At 41.3% G+C, this 22,662-nt stretch overlaps 1 protein-coding gene across 4 annotated transcripts in view; it reads right to left on the bottom strand.

The window, feature by feature from the left end:
* ADGRB3 (adhesion G protein-coupled receptor B3) overlaps positions 1-22,662 on the bottom strand; it is a 733,084-nt gene that overhangs the window by 395,945 nt on the left and 314,477 nt on the right. For all 4 annotated transcript variants that reach the window (XM_059730831.1, XM_059730825.1, XM_059730832.1 and 1 more), the window contains 2 exons: positions 21,873-21,974; positions 21,280-21,386 (listed from right to left, as the gene is read on the bottom strand). In XM_059730831.1, coding sequence (XP_059586814.1) covers positions 21,280-21,386; positions 21,873-21,974 — 209 coding nt within the window. The remainder of the gene's footprint in view (positions 1-21,279; positions 21,387-21,872; positions 21,975-22,662) is intronic.

Here is a 22,662-nt window from a genome sequence, read left to right as displayed (position 1 = left end):
GGAGACAATCCCACTGCATAGAAAAGGGGGCAAAGGGCCCAAGAAACACTCCTGTCCAAACAGGAAAATCCAGGAAAGCCTAAGGGCAAAAAAAAGGGGCATACAAGCTGTGGAAGCAGGGGGTAGCTGCCAAGGAAGGGTATACCTCCTTGGCTTGCACTTGCAGGGAATCAGTTAAGAAAGCCAAATCTGCATTAGAACTCTGGCTGGCGACAAAAATTTAGGACAACAAAAAGTCCTTCAGGTATATAGGGAGCAAAAAGAAGGCGTAGGGCGGCATAGGACCCCTACAGGATAGACAAGGGCAGTTGGTGACAGATAGGAGGGACAAAGCAGAGCTCTTCAATGAGTTTTTTGCCTCTGTATTCTTGAACTTGGATCTAGATAAATCTCCCAAATGCATTACTGACAGTAGCAGAAGAAACACCAGCCCACCTACTGTCAGTGCTGACCTAGTAAAGAGATACTTGGAGGGGCTGGATGTGTTTAAATCAGCAGGCCCAGATGAGTTCCATCCAAGGGGGCTGAAAGAATTAGCATAGCCACCGGCACGGCTATTTGAGCATTCGTGGCGCTCAGGTGAGGTCCCGGAGGACTGGAAAAGGGCCAATGTGGTCCCTATTTTCAAGAAGGGGAGGAAGGAGGATATGGGTAACTATAGGCCAGTTAGTCTCACATCCATCCTTGGGAAAACCCCTGAAAAAATTATCAATGATTACATTTGTAGGAGTCCAGTGGGTAATATAATGATGAAGAGCAACCAGCACGGGTTCATAGCAGGTAGATCCTGCCTGACTAAACTTGTTTCTTTCTATAACCAGGTCACTAAAAGCTTAGATGCAGGAGTCGAGGTACATGTCATCTACTTGGACTTTAAGAAGGCCTTTGCCACGGTATTCCATCCATTCTTAAAAACAAATTGAATGGCTGTGCCATAGATGATTACACAGTCATGTGGGTGTCAAATTGGCTTAAGGGTTGTACTCAGAGAGTGGTGGTGGATGGGTTGGTATCGACCTCAAAAGATGTGGGCGGTGAGGTCTCCCAAGGCTCGGTCCTTGGTCTGGTGCTGTTCAATATCTTCATCAGCGACCTGGATAAGGGCATGGAAAGCACTCTGTCCAGATTCTTAGATGATACCAAACTATGGGGTGAAGCAAACACACAGGTGGGAAGAAATAGAATCCAGGTGGACCTGGACAGGTTAGAGAAGTGGGCAGAACAACAGGATGCAGTTCAACAAGGACAAGTGCAAGGTGCTGCATCTAGATGGAGGGAATCACCAGCACACCTATAGGTTGGGGGATGACCTTCTCAGTAGCACAGTGGCAGAAAGAGATCTTGGAGTCATTGTTGACTCCAAGATGAATATGAGTCTTCAGTGTGATGAAGTAATTAGCAGAGCTAACCGCACTTTGTCATGCATTAGTAGGTGTATCACGAACAGGTCCAGGGAGGTGATGCTCCCCCTCTATATGGCACTGGTCAGGACACAGCTAGAGTACTGCATCCAATTCTGGGTGCCGCAATTCAAGAAGCATGTGCACAGCCTTGAGAGGGTCCAGAGGAGGGCCATTCATCTGGTTAGAGGCCTGCAGGGAAGGCCTTATGAGGAAAGGCTGAGGGGCCTCGATCTTTTCAGCTTCTGTAAGGAAAGGCTGAGGGGGGATCTCGTGGCAGTATACAAATTCACCCGGGGGAGGCTACAGGGAATAGGAGATGCTCTGTTTACCAAGGCATCCCTTGGAATAACCAGAAACAATGGCCACAAGCTGATAGAGACTAGATTTAGGTTGGACATCAGAAAGAAGTTCTTCACGGTTAGGGTCTCCATAATCTGGAACAGGCTTCCAAAGGAGGTGGTGCTCTCCCCTACCTTGGGGATCTTTAAGATGAGACTGGAGAAGCAACTGGCTGGGGTCAAATAACCCCAGCACTTTTTCCTGCTTCTGGCAGGGGTTGGACTTGATGATCCTTTGAGGTCCATTCCGACCCTAGCATCTATGAATCTATGACTGGCTGCTGCTTTTCTGCCATTGATTTAGTGAAGTAATCCTGGGATAACTGTTCAGATGCACTTCACAATGTCTCAGAACAAAGTGTTAACACTTCTTGGGTGTGCCTACATGTGCCCCTATAGCGCCATTGTTACTGCGCCATCATTTGGTACTTCTTTTGGAAGTACCAAATGATGGCACAGTAACAGCCCATACTGCACCATGTGCACAGCACACTGTTATTTTTAGCTGCTGCGTCACTGTAGTGACACACAGACTGAGGGAGCACATTGCTATGGCAACATAGCTGCGGTGTCATGGTTTTTGCCCCTTATCCCACAAACCTTTTTAGGGTTTGTCCCAGACAACAGACATGAATACCTGAATGGCTGTACTTTGTCGAGGGACCAATGTAACATCTGTTTGTAGCCTGTGAGAAATCCATCCCTTTGAGACCTGACCAAAAGATCATAAATATATTTTTTCTCTATCAGTCAACATGACTTGGTATAATTAAGGAATATGGAGTCTGAAAAATTATGTATTCTTCTTTTAACTAAATAATATGTTTATTTTATTATATTATTCCTAAGATTTCTTAAAAATAGAAACATAAAGGGTACCTATACATGAGCAGGGAAGCATGGGGATGCTAATATATGAGACGTTCCAGGTGCTTTAATTAGAGCGGGTCTTTGAGCCGCTCTAATTAAAGTGTGCCCCCTCTCCCAGAGCACGTGAATAAAGGTCCAAATTGGCTAAAAAAATTTTGCAATCAATAACATTATTTCAGTCATTATTATTTTTTCAAACAATTATTACAGTTACACCTAGCATCTTAGAGGTACTATGTAAACATAAAAATATAGCAGGACACACTTGCTGCTTTGAATATCTATAATTTAATCCCATTTAAGGGCTCTTCTCTTTAGGAGTAAAAATTCTTTGTGAAGGAACTGCTAAAGGATTTTGTCACTTTGTTTTCACTGAAATTAGTCAATGGTTTCAGTCTAGTCCACAGTGGGTACATCTATATGTGCTATTAAGGTGACATGATAAACTCTGGTGCAGTTCACACCAGAGTCAACTGCTCCCAGGCATAATGTCCACATAAGTGCTTGGGACCAAGCAGCTTGAGCTGGTGCAGAGCAGACCTAGGCTGGCAGGGGGCCCCGGCGAGCAGGGAGCCCCAACTCTGGATGGCAGCAGCGGGTGGCGGGGGCGCTGGTTGGGGAATGAGGATGGTAAAGTGCAGGGCTAGGTGGCAAGCCTGCCAGACCTGGTCACTGTCTACATGTACATTTCAGCACACACAATTACTCCATAGGACTATCCTATGGTGGAGTTAACTGAATACACCCTAATACCAGCTCACGTGTAGACAGTGATGCTTTTCAGCAAAGCTAATAAGTCAGTTCTGCAGTAAAGTGCACATGTAGATGCACTCAATATATATATGAACCCCACATCACTATAGTTTGCATTCTCATCATAAAGGTCAGCAAAGTCTAAGGAATAAAAAGCTGTGGAAAATTAACTTTCCTCTTATCTATTGATGAATACCTCATAGGTATTAGCAGGGTAGTACAAAAGTTTTGCCTTGCCAATGGCCATCATCTGTGGAGTAATTGGGCTTGATCATCAACCTCTCTTTAAATTACAGTTCAATTCTATTGTCTCCAATGGAGTCATTTTTTATTTATACAGGAGTAAATAAGAACAAAAATGGATGCTTTTTAACAGACAATTCCTGCTTTGGATGTCACCTTTTTAGCACCTATTGCCTATTTCACACGCAATACATTTACCAAAACAATTGAATTACCAAACAAGAAGAAGAAGAAAAAAAGAGTTGGTGTGCAGGCCAAGAGACACAAACAACAGAACTGTACACTGCTCTACACAGTTTGCAGGAAAGCTGAAGCTTGGCACCAAAGCCAGACAAACTGTATGTGCTCAGTCCTTATGGTTTGGTGCATGATGCAAAAATAATCTCATAAAATTAGCTACTGTCTGTGCTGCATTTACATACTTTCAGAGGAAGAAAACAGCCCATAGGGCTACTAAGTTCTTAAACTACTTTCTCTCCTCCTCCCAATAGAGGGTTTCCACTCTCCCCTTCATGATGTTTTTTACTGCTCTCCCCAATATAACTCCCCCCCTCCCTCAAATGCTTTATTACTACTAATTCACGCCATAAAGCTTCGATCACCAAGGAGGTATTATGTGCAGCTGCAGTCTCCTAAGACGGATGATGCCTGCTGCATACAGGTGTACAAATATAATAGCTGATATACTTGGAAGTATGTAATGATGCATCCCTTAGTACAGAATATCATTATAAAGTGTCTATATTTTAATCTACCACAGATGCAAGAACATTTCTGAACAGGAAGATTGTAGAATTATTCTCCAATCCTAGAAGAAATAACTTGAAGGAAAACAGTCACTAAAGGGGCATCTCTTTCTTTTGCTGTAATTTCTTTCTTTCTTGAAGTTGTCACTGGATTTTGTTGGACAGGATTTTATGACTCTTTTTGTAAGTAATAAATGCAGCAATTATCTGGCATTAGTCCTGTTCACAATAGAGTGCTGTGTGTGGGGTTTTGTTGTTGTTGTTGTCATTTTTTCACCAGAGGGCACATTTCTACACTTTTGTGTTAACAATACATAATGCAAGTTGGCACAAGCAAGAGTTGAGGAGACAGAGAATAAGTCTGAAAGGTTTGTTTTCATTTTATGACAGAGCATTGCTAGGGGTTTCAGTCTCATGGCTGCCCATACTGAAGGAACAGCCAAAGCTGGGGGTTATAGAGATGGGATGCACATCTGATGATCTGTCTTCTGATACAGGACATCTTGATAACCAGGGCTCCTCATGCTTGTTTCCCTAAACCACCTCTCTCTTACTATACGTTACAACTTTACATTTTCTGTTTACCTTACCAGAACTAACTAGTCATTATTTATATCACAGGCCAGAGGTGCTAAATCATACATTGGAGCCTCATCATGCTAGGCACAATGTACACAGAAGAAAAGCACAACTCATGCCCCAGAGACTTTTTAATCTATGTTCAAGACAGGAGACAATAAGAGGATGCAGCAAACAGACCGGAGGAGCACAAGGATGATTATGTTAAGTGTAATGTCCTGTGATCAGTGCTTTCCAAACTGTCTTGCCAAATGCCTACAGCCATTTTGCAAGGCACATTAGAAGAAGAATCCTACAGTTTGGTAGGTTTTAGGGGATAACTGAACAAGTAGTTTTTCTATCTAAATCCCAAATGGCCTTCTTTTTTCTTTTTCTCTCTGCCAACAAGGTAGTGAAGTTCACCTGTTGGCTGCAGTGTTGGTTGGTTTGGAATATCAATGTGATCAGGGAGCACTCAGCTCTGACTGCTGCTGCAACATAACTCAGCATAAAGAAACAGTAACAGAAAAACCAGGAATAAAATTAATTCTACTTCCCCCACCCCCTTTTCTTTATAAATCAGCCCTGATTGAAAGGCCTGAGGATGGTAAATTAGGGAGGGATATTTTCTGGCATCCTGACACAGGGTATACTTGGGTTTTAGAGAAGGAATGTACAAAAACAGGAAGGATGAAAGGCAACTAATTCTCATTAAGACAGTCATAGCCTATATATTTTTCTGGGATTGCTGCATCTATTTGTGTAAATAGTTTCCTTTTTTCTTTTCATTCCCCTTTTTTATTTTTGTGAATAACTTTGAAAAATCTTGATGCAGAATGAGAAAAATTGGAATCTCAAGAAATTTCAATAGAATCATCAGAAAATAGGGCTCAGAGAAACCTCAAGGAGGTCATCCAGTCTAACCTCATGGTCCAAGGAGAATTATCTCTATATTAGCTCAGGTTATTAATCTTACTTGAATTTAAAAAACCTCCAATGAGAAAGAAACCACAGCCTCTCTAAGTAAAGGGACAGGGAAATTGATTCCCATTTCCCACTTTGTTCTTTTGATCAGGTGCTTTGGAAAAGGGTAGAACAGTATTTGCTGCTGCAGCCTCCTAACAAGTTACAAAGATGACAGAATAGGATCAATTCCTGTAACATCCTAAACATACTGATTTGGGAAACAGAAGGACCTGATTCACAATATGCTAAAAGTGGGAAGGAAACAGAAATAAGGAGGCACTGGTGGGAGAGACACATTTAAGTCTCTATTAAATAAGAATGCTCACTTTGCCCTGCAAATATCTAAAAAGAGTAAATCAGCAAAGTAGCAAAAGCAAGCAGAGGAAGCCTTTTTTATTAACATGGGTAGAACAGGCATTTCATTGAGGAATACACAGTCTGGCTGATAAACTGCCCTTGTAATGTAATTTGGAAAAAAATGAAATCATCTCTAATGAGCTGCAGCTGAGCAAATCATTATTCACCTCAGAGTTCTTTTGATCAAATTATATTTCATCCCAGCATTTGCAAAATACTGAATAATGTTGAGGAGAAAATGGAAGCAAAATTATGATGTAAGCTGGAAGAAGCAGAAAAGCATTTTATGGGAGATATCATTTTGACATACAAGATTCACCAGTGTAACTCCTAATATATTGGTATGAGACAATCTTCATAAGTCCCATATCCTAAAATCAATATCATAAAACTAGGCAGCTATTTTATGTACAGATTTCTGCTACCAGTGTCTCAAGAGTTAACATTTTTTTACCAATTAGAAAAACTGTGTTTCTCCTCAAGAATAAGAGCCTGAATTTCAAGCATAATATAGTGGGTAGATCATTTAAGATCACTAATCATGGACTTAGTTGTCCAACTTTAGAAACTGTTTAGGAAATAAGCTGTGATAATGGAGATTTTTCTGCCTAGTGGTTAAGTCACCAGGGAAAGGTAGGAGTTAGAATCCAAGAAGGCAGAGTTACCAGATGCAAGGGAGAAATACAGAGACAGAGTCCAAGTTCCAGACCTGGGCAGGGTTCTAGAGTCAGAGATCAAACTACCAAATCCAAAGGGAATTCCCAAAAATCCAGCATTTGAAGCAGAGCCAAGTGAGATAAGGAGTCAGAGAAGCCAGAGCTTGGGGCCTAGGAGGCTTTTATTATTATGATGAAGAAAATATCAAACAGCTTCTTTCTTCTCACTTTACACATTCTCTTTAGCCACTTCCAACTCCCTCCCCTTTTACTCCCATTTCCCTATAAGCCATGCCTACTTTGTTCCTCTTACCCTACCCTCAAAACTAAATGACAAAAATAAGTAGGCCAGGAATCCTGATCTTCTCATGACCAGATTCTATCTCACAGGGCACATCTACATGTCACTGTGGTTTAGTATGTCCTTTTGGAAGTATTAAAGCACCATGCAGTAACTGTCCATACTGTGCCATGTGCACAGCGCACAGTTAGATTTTGCTGTTGCTTCACTGTAGTGGTGTGCTAAAACGGGAGAGCATGCTGCTATGGCAAAATAGCTGCCAATCATGTGTACAATCATGATTGCTGCATCATCCCTACGGTTACATTGGGCAATGTGTAGACACACCCATGGTGTACCGCTATGGGTATTCCCCTACTTGCTGCCCCACTCAACCTACTCATATCCCACCCCATTCCACACCATTACAAGGACCAACATCCCTGTAGAAATTACACTGACAATAAATAACTGATTTAAAGGCTTAAAATCCAAAGTAAACTAGATATATAAAGCCCCTAAAATATTTTTTCTTACCACATCAAACACACAAAACCTGATGGACATTCTTAAAGTTAATCTCAAACACTAAACTTTTTTGTTTTTCTTTTAAAAAGCTGTAAACCCATTCCTTTCCCTTAGTCCTTTAAAACAAATAGAAGTCATGAGTCCTTTTTCTTCCATTTTTGTTTTGCTTCTTCCTGTTTGAGTTTGTCTTGCTCCTGGGTGCTATAAAAATCTCAGTTTGCTCAGTCCAAGTTTCAAACAATTTTTGACCACAAAAACTGGGTTCTTAAAAGACAGAAGATTCTGTGCCTTCAGCAGCCTCATTTTAAAACAGATTAAAAGTGTCCTGAAAAAGGTACTTTCTGGCCTTTTGGAATCTAGCCCATATAAAATCATATCTTCTATGAGAGTTTCGGTGCACCATATGTTGTCCAACCATTTGTCCACTCTACATCAAACATTTTTTTCTGTGAAAACAAATGCCAAAACATGAGAGTTATGGGTTTTCTCCCCTACCCTCAAACATTTCTCATTGCACTGGGGAGTCCTACCCAAGTGCCATCCACATTGGATCATTCTTACTGACAGGATGCCTCAAGCCAATATTGATGCTAAGTCAGCATGTTCCCTTGCCAGCTTATTGTCTGCAGTCCCTTTCTACACCTTCTTCGAAATCTGCCAATGAAGATTGCTGACGGGATTCACAGTGCTTCACACTAACAGTTCATATTATTTTTCTATGGTTTCTGAAAGCTGTTAGTTTCAACCTCTCAAAACCATACCTTGTTAAAAACTTTCTGTACCCTCATAATTGACCATGACCCTCCATGCCCACAGCTGGAAAATCAAACACTTTAAAACATTCCACTTCTTTAAAAGCTACCTTGCAAAATATCAAATAAAACACCCTGGCTTCATATCCCTTTGCACAGCAACTAAGCAGCATGTGCTCATATAGTTGGCATACACAAATAGGTCTATGTCCCAGAGCCTCCATCCATCCACCAGCCTCCATTTAAAAAGTTCCTACTGTGCCAACCACTCTCTTGGCCTGCCAAAGAACACACAGATCTCCCTTTGAATTTGCATGGCCTGTTTCCATGTTGGGGGGACACTATGCCTCCAATAAAATAAGCAGTAATAGCAGGGCTTTAACTGCTGCCACCTGCCCCCTCATGATAAAACTCTCCCCAATCACAGCTCCAGCACCTGTTGGACTCTCCAGATCTTTTCCCATTCCTGGTCTCCCATCATCCTATTGTTAGATAAAACCCACAATACTTTTATTTCCCCAAATTCCACCTGTACCCCCAACTCTGACTTATCACCCATTCCCCACCACCATCACTGTGCTTTTATTCACATGTAGTTTCACCCCAGACGCCTCCCCATATCTTTGTGTCTGCCCACCAGCCATTCCAGGGAGTCTACCCCTTACCATGAAACTGATATTATTTACACACAGCACTGCTTTTGTTTTTTTGCCCTCCTCCATCTTGCACTGGGACCCCACTAATGACTGCATCCCACCGCAGCTTCCATGCCAGCAGTTTCATAGCACAAATAAGAAGTCTGGGGACAGGGAATACCCATGCTGTACCCCAGAATGAATAGTGAAAGACTTGCTCAGCTGGCCTTTTATTAAAATGTGACTAACAGTGGCTGGATATAAAATCTTAATCTAACTCACCAATCTGCTAGGAAAACCCATTGCCTCTAAAACCTTAAATAAAAATGTATGTGCCAGTCTATTCTATGCCTTTTTTAAGCCTAAATTCATAAAGGCTATGTTCAACTACCTATCCTTACAATACATTGCATCAATACTTATCATTTTTAATGCATTTGCAATACACCACCAGCACTGTTGAGATGTATAACACCTGCTAACATTTTTCATATCCATAAAACTAGCACTTTTGCTGAAATCTTGTCATCAGTATTTAAAAGTGTTGGGGATCTTCAATTTTGCAGGGACTCCTGCTCTCCCTTTGTTTATAATAAAACAACCACTCTTGGGTTAAAATCATTACCCACGACCCCTCTTGCAGCACCTCCTTAAAAACTTGAGTGAGGTCCAGCCCTACAAAATCCCAAAAACTTTGGTAAAATTCCATTGGCAGGCCATCCTGCCCCAGGGTTTTATCCTTTTTGAAAGTCTTCAAACATTCCCCTGCTTCTAGTAAAACCACCTCCTCCTCCATTTTTACTGCATCCTCCTCCCTCACCTTCATCTCTGCTTCCCGCATAAAACTTGGCAGTTGTACCTCTTCCACTTTGCTCCTCTGGTACCATCCAGCATAAAAACTTCAGATTACCTCTATCACCTTCGTCTGGCTTTCTATCCAGGCTCCCTGCCACTCCACCACAGCTGGAGAAGTGGGATCAGCCTTCTCCCCTTTCTACTCATGCGGCACACGCTAAGACCTGTTTTTCTTGTTCTTAAATTAAAAACCACTCCACCAAGGCCCTGCTTGTGACATTTAGTTCTTCCTTCATGTACCAGCCCCACTTCCCATGGTGAAAGAGATTTTGTACCTGTGTTGCAACCTTCTCCTCACTCTGCTATGCCTCGCTACCATAACACCTCCCCCCACCCAAACTCTTTTTCTTTCCGTTTTACTGATTGTCACCATTCCCACCGAGGTCTAAAACAGATTTTAAGGATCTGCCAGCCCCTACACAGTTCTCTAAAATTCTCACACACCTCCTCCTCCTCCTCCTCCTCCAACAACTGTTTAATTTCCATAGGCCCTGCCCCCTCATGCTGCTTCACTTTGTCCCCACCTCTACTTTTAACATAAAATGGTCTGTAAAACCCACTGGTAAATCCTCCTTCTTGGCCACTTTAAAATCCTTTGAGCTAAAAACAAAACCAATGAAAGAGTGTACCTGAGCTCTATGGTCCACTCATGTCACCACTTTTTCTCCCTCCCAAACATCTTTTAACACTTTCTCTTTTAAAATCTTATGAAGTAGCCTTCCTGAGCTATCTAGGTTCCCAGCATCTCCTCCTCTTTGCCTATCCCCCTGCTCAATTATACAGTTAAAATTCTCCACCACCACCCAGGATTTTCCACTCATCACACAAACTGCCAGTTTTCTAAAGAGCTGTCACTTGGCCTCTTTCTCCAGAGAGGCATAGACAATATAAACTTCTATTTCTGTTCCACCTTCTTCTACCATTGCGTACAGCAGTCTGCCACTAATCACTTTTTCCACTCTCACCATTTTCACCTGGGGGCTTTTGATGAAAATTGCCACCCATGCAGTCCTATTTTCATGAGTACCTGACTACCACAAGAGCCCCCAACTCCACCTCCTCTCAACACTGTTGTCCCAGTTACCTGACAGGGCAGCCTGTACTTTTGCAAGCACAAGCTATCTGTGTTCATTTGGACCAGGAAGAACTCCACCTCATCCCAGCACTTCCAACTAAAAACACTTCTCATATTCAGTGATGCCACTTTTAAAACCATCACTAAAAATGCAGTTAAATATTCCATTTTATACATCTGCATTGCTACTGATATTTGAGCTATTCTCCTCCTTTACGCAGATTTCTGTTGCCTCCTCCAAATGTTTGATCCCTCATTTTTCTAAAAAAATCCCTCTGCTGCTTTACTGTTCTGCTTCTCCAGTATCACTGCCATTCATTCAGAGATAGAATCAATGACATCTCTAATAGTGAGGAGAAAGCCATCTCCTTCCTTGCCCCTACCTCCATATATCTTGGGCTTCTTCCCTTTTTTCAATTTTTTTCTTCCTCTTTCCTGCCCATTTTGCTCTTTCTTCCACCTCATCCTCCAACTCTCCCACTTTCTTTGCTTTGACATCCTGCTCTTGTTCTCCCTCCTTCCTGGTTTCACTTCCCTCTTTGTTTCCTGCTCTCCCCTATATTTTCTGCACCTGTCTCTTTCCCTACCTTTTCCACCCCTTGAGCCAACTCTTCTATGTTAACCTTGATGCTGTCTCCCTCTCCCTCCTCTTTGGGGGTCCCTTTCATCACTTCAGTCTCTTCTTCCCCTGTCTCTTTCCTTAGTTCCTTTTCTTGTGCTGCCTTTGGGGGTCTTGTTCTAGTCAAAAAGGACTTGGGGCATGTCTGAAACACATACCCCTCCTCCCTGCACAAATTACATTTCTTTTACCCCAGGACTCCTTTGTCATGTGCACTTTCTCCCCACGCTTAAAACTAATGGTGTTAAGGAAGTAGAGAGTCAGGTGGCTTGCCTTCCACACATCTGCTTTGCATTGCCCAAAGTAAATTACGTATCTGCAATGTATGCCTAAGGTAATCACCAGGAACAAATGCTGGACCCCCTCCTCTGTAGACTGGATCTTTTTTCAGCACCACCCTTGTTCATATGGCAAAAACGTCCCATATTTTCTTCACAAAATCTACCTACTCAATACATTTCTAACCATGGTTCCATGTCTTTGGTATTGTTAGATCTGTCAATGGCCTTGACTACTAATGATCTTAGCATCTTCATTCATTCCTTCCAGAAAGATCCCATTAGGTCCTGATAAGTAACTGCTCTTCTATTCCATTCTTGTCCTGCATTCTTATAGTGCCCCTTTTCTCATTTACAGTTGTTGTTCAAGGTGGGGGGCTGTCTGTGAAAAAATCTCTACCCCTTTCCTTCTTGCAGTCCCTACACCCAAGCAATACTCCGTCAGTTGTTGGCCCTAGATGAAATTGTGTATTCAGAGAAGTCAGCTACAGGATATTCTTAGTATTAGGATATGTACTCCTCTCAACAGATATCTATCAGAATTTGTGCAGAATCTTCCTTGCCACCAATCTACAAGCTACTTGCAGTAGAAAAATCCCTGATCAAACCCAAATTTAGTAATTAGTAGAACTCTGAGCAAATATGGAAGATACTCCAACTGGTCAACTAAGAAAGAGGTTTCTCTCCACTATATCAAGATGCCAGTGAGCCATTGGCTCTGTCCCATATTCACCCATGGCCAATATCTGATGTTTAGAGGAAGATGGAAAAAAATAAAAAAGCAAATAAACCCAAACAAAAGCAAAAACAAAAACTCTTAACCAACCAAAAAATCCCCAGAATACATCTAACCAATTGTCAATTAGGGAAAACATTTCTTTCTGACCCTGCAACTCAAGCTTTGAATCATGAAATTTGATGATAAGAAGTGCCTTCATGGAAAGCTGTGTTACACGCACAGTGAGGACAGCTTAAGTAATTGTGTTCCTTTGTAGAAGAATCAAAAAGGAAAGTGGTATATAGTCTATGAGGTACATGCCATTCTTCTATTGATCATCAAGTTATTGATTTCAGCTGCTCTTCAAACCACATGATTCCAGAGTGAAAAGAATAAAGGTTTATCACTTAGCAACCTCCAAAAAGAACTAAACCAATACTAATCCAAATTATGCTCACTGGGTGTATCTGCATGTGCATTAAATCTGGGAGCAGTTTACTTGTGAGTAAAGATGTCCACATATGCATGGAATTGGGAGCAGAGTTGCTGTTAATGGCAGCAAACTGCTCCTGATTTCTAGGGCCCTGCAATGGGCCCCTACTGCCACCAGGGGCATCTCTAGGCTGGCAGGGAGCACTGATCTGGCTGGGGCTGGGATATTGTACCCTGCCCCCAGGGGGCTGCCTAGTGCTGTGGCAGGTACAATGTTCCCCCTGCCCTGACAGTAGGGAGCTCCTGGCCCTGACTCATTGATCGGGGGCAGGGGAGTTGAAAAGAGCTGCAGGGGAGGGTCAGGTTCCAGCCTTGATCCACCAGTGGGGCAGCTAGTTCACTGCAAGCTGTCCCACCAGTGGGTCAGGGCAGGGGGATGGGACCTATTCCACCCCTGCAGCTCTTTCCAAGTCCTATGCCTTGATCACCTGATTGGGGCATAGGGCTGGCAGCTGCCCCTGACTGGGACAGTTCCCAGCCCCTGCTCCACAATTGAAGAGCAGGGGCTGGAGAACCTGTTCCCTACTCAGTTCCATGAGCATGGAGCTTGGTGGGGAAGAGGCTGAAGAGCCTGTTCCCCGCTCAGCTCCATGAGAGTGGAGCTGGGTGCAGAACAGGTTCCCCAACCTGTTCCCCACCCAGCTCTGCACTCATAGAGCAGCAGGGAACAGACTTCATAGCCTCCACCAGCAGGGAGCTATCAGCCCAAGCCCTGTGACTGCAGAGCTCTGGCTGGGAGATAAGGATCTTCCAGCCTCTCAGCCCCCCACTCCATCATGATGGTGAAGCGGGAGCTGGGAGACAGAGATCTCCCAGCCCCAGCTCCCCAATTGCAATCTCAGAGTGAGGGACTTGGAGCTCCCTGCTGCAAGGGCAGGGGGACATAGTCCCCTCCTGGGCTTTGAAGGTGAAGCCCCATCTGGCAGTAGGCAGTTCCTGGAGGTAGGGAGAAATCTCCCACCCGCTGGTGGCTGGCTACATGAGCATTACTGCACAGTTAGTAATGGCAATTAAATTCGCTATTTGCATTTTTAGGTAGCAAATTTACTCATGATCAGCAAGGTCTACTGAGCAGTAAGCATATGCACATGTAGACGCGTATGCTTACTTCACAGTAAACTACACTACTGCATGACAGCACATCTCATGTAGATGCACCCTATAAGTATCAATCATTAGAGCTGACCAATAATTTTACAGCAGTTTATTTGATGGATCTTGGCACCTTTGTCTCTTAAATTATTCGGTAAATGAGTTTTTTCATATTACTCAACCAGCTGTATAAGCTGGTCAGACAGTACTTGTTGACCTATTTGATTACTATTTTGTTACAAATGGATAAATTATTCATGAATAAATGGTTCTATTATTCAACCAGCTTTAATTATCACACACAATCTACAAATGGGATAATGCAAGCACAGACAGATTACTGATAATTCTAAAGAGGACTTAATTGATGGGGTGACCCACGTAAAACAGATTAACAGCAGGTTATAAGGAATCCTGGTGTCATACGTTAAACTTAAAATCTATTTATTTTACAGCCTATACCTAACTGATTTTTCCCTATAAATCTTCCTCAGTACCTTAACCTGGGGAGCATTAGGCATCTGGATTTGTATAATTTCTGATCCACTTCCAATCCCTATACCGCATCCCTATAGAACCACAGAGGAACGTTCCATGTAACTCAGAGAGCACAGAATTCTTTGCATACTTTTGTCATAGGTTTCCTCTTATTTCTACAGGTTTTGCTTTAGTTGGGATTTTCCTCACCCTCAGTGGGTGAAAGGAAGAATAATTCAGTGCTGTACAGAGAAAGGATAACACAGCGATTATTTAATTACACTCTATGTGCTTCTGTTCTTTGTCTTTAAAAAAATAAGATAGTAAAGTTGTGATGTCACAAGCAGGTGTTGAGAAGATAAATTTATTAAAGGTCTTACACACCATAATGGGGCTATATAAGTACCTTAAATAGATATTACAGTTCATACGCTTAGATCATACAATTTTGCTGTGGCCATATGTCTTTGTTACCCCAGTTGGGTCATCAGATATTCAGGGACATGTGTGGAATTTACCTGGACCTTTTGCAAGCTCCACATGCTTGGGAGAGCTCTGCAGTGTGTACTGTGAAACAACCAAACATAATATGTATAACAAATTTAGAGTTATGTGAGTATTTTAACTGCAGTAATTCTATTACCTTTTGTGAATAGATTTGCAAATGGCCTTTGAATTGAAAGCATCACACCCTATTACTGAACTTTATATATAAACTGTACTTGCTGTTATTATAAATAATGGTCCAGGCTGGTTGACATGCAACTTCTAAGAGGTTTTTATGTCTACAGATGTGAATAAAGGAGACATAAAAGGCCACAAATCTTTGTCTGAGATACAATGTAGGCTTTGAGTGAAAGTGCCTTCCAATCATTAGTGGCTAGAACACATTAGGGTCTCAAACCCTGTGACCTATGGCCAATATCTTGTTCAATATCAGCACCTGTAGAAGAGATTTGTTCAGTAAGGCAGACTTTTGAATACAATATTTTGAAATATGGCTGGTTGTCCAGGTTCTGGCTTGCAATTTACTGCTGGGACATTGCCCTATGAATTCAGGATTTCATACTCCCCTGGAAAAAAGGAGCTAAGGATTCTGGCCCACGCTCCTAAACAACACTGGGCACAGAATTAATGCTCTCTCTTTTCCATAGGGTGTCCTAACTAGGCCACAGAGTCAGTCAATCTCTGCCTTGGAGACAGAGACTCTCAGGAGGGATAGAGACTCTCAGGCCTTCCTAGAAAATAGGTTGGTGATTTTGGTGCTTTCCTGGGAATTGGGAGCTGTGGGGTCACATCTTCTCAGGTTGAGCAGGTCTGAAGACCCAGGTGTTCCACGCTCTGGGCAACGGCACCTGTAAGCTGTTGGGAACAAGATAGGTAGGCCTTTCTGTTTCTTTTCTGACTTAGGGCCAGATTCTATTCCATATATTGTGTGTGTAAATGAACTTTGGTGCATAAGCGTGATCCTATTTCATACTGCTCAAGTGTCTGGCCAATATGTCTCAATATGCCTATTTCATACTGCTCAAGTAGATAGGTCCTCCTCCTTGCTCGTTTGTTGTGACTGGGCCTTAAGGGTAAGAGGATGGTGTGTTACAAAAGTAGATGCATTCAAGGATTTTTAGGGACCTGAACAGGATGGTATAGATTTGTATGTAGGTTCCTAAATCTATTTACATGCCTAATAGGTGGAGGAAAATCTAGTCCAAAAAACTGTCCAAGTGTTATTTAGATGTCTAAGAGGTGGAAAAGAATCTGGGACTGTTGCATAATGCATCTGATTAATATGCATTTCACATACTGAATTTCAATTGGTTTAAATTTTTGCATAATGTGTGTGGGGGTTTTTTTGGTATGATTCAGAGCTTCTTGTTTTAAAGATATTCAACTCGACCTCAGATTTTGAGAATGCAGTTCACAGTATTTTAATATATAACATGCTTGCTTCCGATCAAAGCTGGTAAAATAATAATAATAATAACAAGGAAGCACAATAATACATTTCATTATATGACATCATCATATTTTAGCAGTTTCTTTATAAGAACATATTTTAAGGCATGCTTAGCATGACATATATGTTGGCTTCCACTTGCAGAAAGATGTACTGGATGATCTTATAGTTCTTTTTCCATCTCTATTGTCTATGATTCTCTAGCAGAGAGAGGTAGTTAGACATGTTAGTCAGAAGTTGGGCAGAAAGCAAGGTAGATTCATAGACTGTAAGGCCAGAAGAGCCCTCAGAAGGTCATTGGGTCCAGCCCCCTGCACCAAGCAGGGTAGATAACTGGGGGTCAGGTGACCCCAGCAAGGTGACTGTTTAGTCTCCTCTTGAAGATTTCCAGGGTAGGTGATTACACCATCTCTGGAGGGAGCTTAGTCCATAGTCTGGATACCCTGACTGTGAAGAAGTTTTTCCTAATGTTGAGCCTGAATAGGTCTTCCAGGAGTTTGTGGCCATTACTCCTGGTTTTCCCTTCGGGTGCCCTGGTGAACAGTTGCTCACCGAGCCCTTTATGTACTTCCCTAGTGAAGCAGTAACCTGCTACCAGGTACCTACTCAGCCTTTTTTTCTTCAGGCTGAAAAGTCCCAGATCCCTCTGCTTTTCCTTGTATGGCTTGCCATGTAAGACTCTGATCATAAAGGGGGCTCTTTTTTGGAGTCTCTCAAGCTTGTCCATGTCCTTGTTAAAGTGTGGTGCCCAGAACTGGAAGCAGTACTCCAGCTGCAGTCTCACCAGTGCTGAGTAAAGTGGAAAAATCACCTCCTTGGTTTTCCTGGAAATGCATTGATTGATGCATGCCAGAGTATTATTTGCCCTAGTGGCTACAGCATCTCGCTGCTGGCTCATATTATTAACTCCAGATCCCTTTAATTCATGGTGCTAGTCAGTTTGGTGCTGCCAAGTCTGTAGTTATGTTGGGGGTTGCTCATCCCAAAGTGGTGCATTTTACATTTCTCGACGTTGAACTTCATCAAATTCTGATCCGCCCATCTTGCTAGCCTGTCTAGGTCCACCTGTATCTGTAGCCTATCTTCAAATGTGACCATGCTTCCCCATAACTTGGTGTCATCTGTGAACTTGGCCAGTGAGTTCTTCACCTCGACATCCAAATCATTAATAAAGATGTTGAAAAGTAATGGACCAAGCACTGAACCCTGTGGGACACCACTTCCCACAAATCCATTCAATACAACTCTCTGGATGCTATCCTGCAGCCAGTTTCTCACCCACCTGACTGTCTTGGAGTTAAACATTCAGTTTCACTCTGAGCAGCACCAAGTGTCAGACATGTTGACAGTCCCTTGTGTGAAATGTCTAAGTGTAAAACAAATCTATTTGTCTCTTTTATTTGCGTGAGTTCAAACTAAACTAACATTTAGTCCAGCAGTTGAGTGATTTTAATTTCTTGTGTAACTCTAAAAAGATTTAGCTATTTGGCAAAAGATTATTTCACAATCTGGTTAAACATTTTTAATATTTTGAAAATGGAAAAGTACACAGATGGATAAAAACTGATGTGGGGGAAGAAGCGTTGCGTTGTTCCACTATGTTTTTTTCTGCCCAGAACGGCTTGCTAGGTCTCTACTGTGCCTAACGTAGGCAGACAAATCTCTTTGTTTAGTAAAATGAAGAACTGTTTACGCCACCTAGTATTACTTTCAGCCTGTACTGTCTCAGCAGTCTGGGACTGAGTATTGAGCTGACTCCATGGCAATGAAGAATACGTCTTCTGATATGTCCTGCATAATATAGGATTTAGGTGGAAGATGCTCAGGACTCTAGAAAGGATTAGAATAATTTCCAGACAGAAAAGCTGAACTCTTCTAGAGCTCTTCAGAAAAGATAAATGATGAAGTATCAAATATTCAATTCAACATAAAAACCTAAAAAAATTGTAGGTGTCAACATTTTCTCTAAAAAAAAAAGATTTTGAAAAGCCTCCAGTTTGGCTGGGGAAAACCCTTCGAGTTAGGGTTTAAAATACCAGACATAATGGATTATCATATATGGCTTTTCATTATATGGCCTGCCTCTCAAGTGAAGACTACCAAGAAGATGGGAGACAACATTCTGCAGAACCCTCTGCTGGTTAGTTAAAGCCATTACTTATGCAGGGTTTTTATTTTTTAAACATAAGAGCATGCTTGTACAGGGAGTCTTTAGATGTACCATTTCAGAAAAGAAAGTTTGTTTATGGGTGAGAAGACCCTTTTCAGAGTGAAAGTGCTAGCTCTTATTCACAAACATTTAATACTTAATTTTAGTGGAAACAATTCAGTTTCTGTATGTGTAACTTACTACAACTTTCTAGATTCTGTTTTGTGGCTATTCTATTTTGCCTTTTCTCTAGAACTTAGGTTCAATGAATTCTCTCAAGCAGTGGGTGATTTAGCATGTATTGAAGTTTGAAATGCCAAGAATTGCATTTGGAGATGTAGTTGTATTCCTCAGGTGCTAAACGTACATATATCATCTCAGTAGTCATGTGGACTTTTAAACAAAAAAACCTAACAAAACAAACAAAACATTTAAAACTCGACAAGTAAAATTCTGGCCTCATCGAAGCCAATGTCAAAACTCCCACTGACTACAGCGGAAGGAGGATTTAATTCCAAGAATCAGAGAAATCACCAATATAAATATTCTGAATTAGTATTTTTCTGATCTGGTTTAAAGACAAATGCCATTGTGAATATTATTAAAATTGTGTATTTACAACCCATAATACTTATATTAATTGTGGTATTTAAATAATTCCATATTTTAAGTAGAGGCAATGCAAAAAACCTGTTATTACTGCCCATTTTTAATGGAATCCACTATAAACACTGTCTGTATTATAGAGATAGCAGAATAAAACTTCTAAATGCATAATACTAAATAGTTTTCTTTGCTCTCTAAGTGAAGGATAAAGGTACATAGCAACACCCAGTGGAGCACTTGCAGGAGTCCAAGAGTGTTTATAGATGTGCTCTGGGAGTGGGCAGAGAAGGGGTGCTTTAATTAGAGCAGCTCCAAGAGCTGCTCTATTTAAAGCATCCAGAGCACTATGTGGATCAACATCCCTGCGCTGAAAAATGGTGGCGAGGGCACTTTAACTAAAGCTTGTTGCATGAGCTTTAGTTAAAGTGCTCACACCACCATTTTTCAGTTCAGGGACATTGAAACATGTGACACTGGAGTCTGCTGAAGCATGGTAACTACCATACTTCAGCAGACTCAAGTACTCGAGTCTGCTTTGATGCGTTGTAATTATAGTGTATCAGAGCAGCCTTGCTGCACTTGTATAGGCACCCCAAGAATCTTTCTCTGTTAGGGAGAATCATTCAGGACCTTTCTCGTTGTCTAAATGTAAATATAATACTTTCACTGGCTTACACTGAAGCTTCATCCTTTGCCTCAATTAGGCTGGAATCTAATGAAACAGAAAGGCAGCTTAGGGGGAATACATCACAGTCTCTTCCATGTGAAAAACTAGATTTCAGGAATTACAGTCACATTCCTATTTTTCAAGTCACTGAAAATTAAGCATGTCGGAGATGTAATGATATGTGGAGGGCTCCAGGGAAGCTGCCACACCCAGGAGCAGTGGTGAGTTTTGGTTGCTACTGCATCACCTGTGCAATTGTGTGACCACTTTTTGTTACCCCCATCCAGGTCAGTACCGAGGCAGCTGTCCCACTTGCCATACCCTATTCATGCCACTGATGCATGTTACCATATGTGTTGTGCTTGACTGAGAGACTGGGAAGCTGTCAAATACACAGCTGTATTAGTGTCCTACAGAACAATTAATTGAGCAGCATTAATGGTAGACTTTAGAAGCAGAGGGAGAGTAATAAAAATGTCAGAAAAATATATCTTGAAAGGGAAAAAAAAATCACCACCCAAGAGAACCTTGGAGTCAGCTGTGCCAGATGTTAGGATGACCCAGAGAGGCCTTGCCTGGCAGAAAGGAAATTTAACAAATACATTTACAAAAGCATCATTAACATATTTGCACCTATATTCTGTCAAGAAAACTTTCTCTAGTTCTATTTGAAATGCATGAAATAATTCTCCTGACTTTTTTTTAATTTTCTTCACAATCCAGTGCAGTAGCTTTACCCTTTAATCATTCTTCCTTTTATTTCACCTAAAGGTGATGTTGAGAATTTGATAGCAAGAAAAGGTATCAGGATCCCTGACTTGTCAGTGTGCAGTTAAAGGATTTTAAGAATTATAAAATTACCTTAGTAGGTCACACTTATAATAATTCTTATTTTCTAATAAGCCAAAATATGTGTCTTACCCTCTGCCCCCTATAAAAATTTTACACAGTGAACAGTGAAAAAGGGAGCCTGCATGATTCTTTTCACTGCAACAGTACGATAAAAGGCTCTTTCATTCAAACAGCAACAAAATATACCAGATCAATATATATCTACATATAGGATACAAATTATTCTCTCTCAGGTCCATTTCCCCCCCTGTTATTTCTCATGAGAAGTCTGACTGGAGAGTAAATAAGTAATTTCCTTAATGCTGATGATTAGCAAAAAATAAACAGAGCAAGTACTAAAGCTGGCTTTGCACCTACTGAATGCTGCAAGTGTCTGTACTCATTTGATATGCATCTAGCAAAGCTTGGATGTTCCCAGAAGGCCACTCCATGAACACTGAGAGAGCAGCGTCTGCTAGTGGTGCCTGTGAGTCACAAAGAACAGAGAAAATATTTATATAACTGAGAACAATCAGAAAGAACGAAGGATACATAGACCGACTTCTACATTCTTTAAAGTACAGAGAAAAACAGATTCATGCAAATGAGCAGCAGCAGCATTTACAGGGCAATACACATTTCTGTAACACATTTTGTCATTCATATAATTAGCTTGTAGGATTCTTTTTTATTTAAAAGAGCTTTCTGCTTTGCTCTATTTTCAGCAAAATGCCTGTTACATCTGTCAATTAATTTCTATTCCTATGTATATATTTATACACATTATACTTTATGTACATGTATCTTGTGCATGCATAAGTGTGTGTGTGTGTGTGTGTGTGTCTATACATGTGTGTGCGGCTGTATCTAGGCAATTATTAAACATTTCTGAATGTGGACAGAAGGACAATTATAGCAATAAAGCTATTTTTTCTCTTTCGTCAGCATAAACAATAAATGTAATACTGTACCTGTGGCATTGAGAGGACATCGATTGAATGCCATGTCCCCAGCTGGGGTCCTTTTCCACACCATTGACATCAAATAATCTTCAGGACATATTTCATAAGGTGCTGTGATTTAAAAATGAGAATTTGAATATAGGCTTTTGTACATTTCAATATAGGCTTTTGTAAATGTATATAGTGTATATCAGGGAAAAATATATCTTCGCCCTTAATCCTGTTCTCTCTGTGAAATGCTCAGTGTTTTCTTCAGGGGTTCATTTTACCATGACAGTGCATGAATGTAAGAATCCCTTTGATTACTTTAGAGGCTCTCTTCCTGCTGAGCTTTCATTTTAATCTGCTGCATTTATTCCCCCTCTCACATGCACATACACTCTACTATAATGCTTTTTTATCAACAACTCCAAACCTTAACTACAAATTAGTGTTACTTAACAGACTTGAAATATGAAGAAAATCATTTAAGAATTTGAGGTTTCTAAAATGTTGAAACACTTAAAACAATCAGCTTGACACACAATACATTTACATAACGTGACTCATTACAAGATTTCATTCACTTTGTAAGTCGATGTAAATTACACCAGAATCTGAAGTGGACAGACAACCAAATGTTTCAGTGTTTGCCTTTGCACTAAGCACTGTTATAGTGTTCTCCCATTAGGTGGCAAGGGGCACGTAACAGCCTAGTTACCTACAGCAGACAGACAGTCTAGAATAGCTCTGGGCACACAACACTTCTTCCATTGTAACTTACACTGATTTTACTCTGATTTTTCTTGGGGCAATTCTA

Source organism: Alligator mississippiensis, chromosome 1 (genome assembly GCF_030867095.1).
Source record: "Alligator mississippiensis isolate rAllMis1 chromosome 1, rAllMis1, whole genome shotgun sequence".
NCBI classification, from domain to species: Eukaryota; Metazoa; Chordata; order Crocodylia; family Alligatoridae; genus Alligator; species Alligator mississippiensis.
The sequence above is the reverse complement of the archived record's forward strand: the minus strand, read 5'-3'. Positions and strand labels throughout refer to the sequence as shown.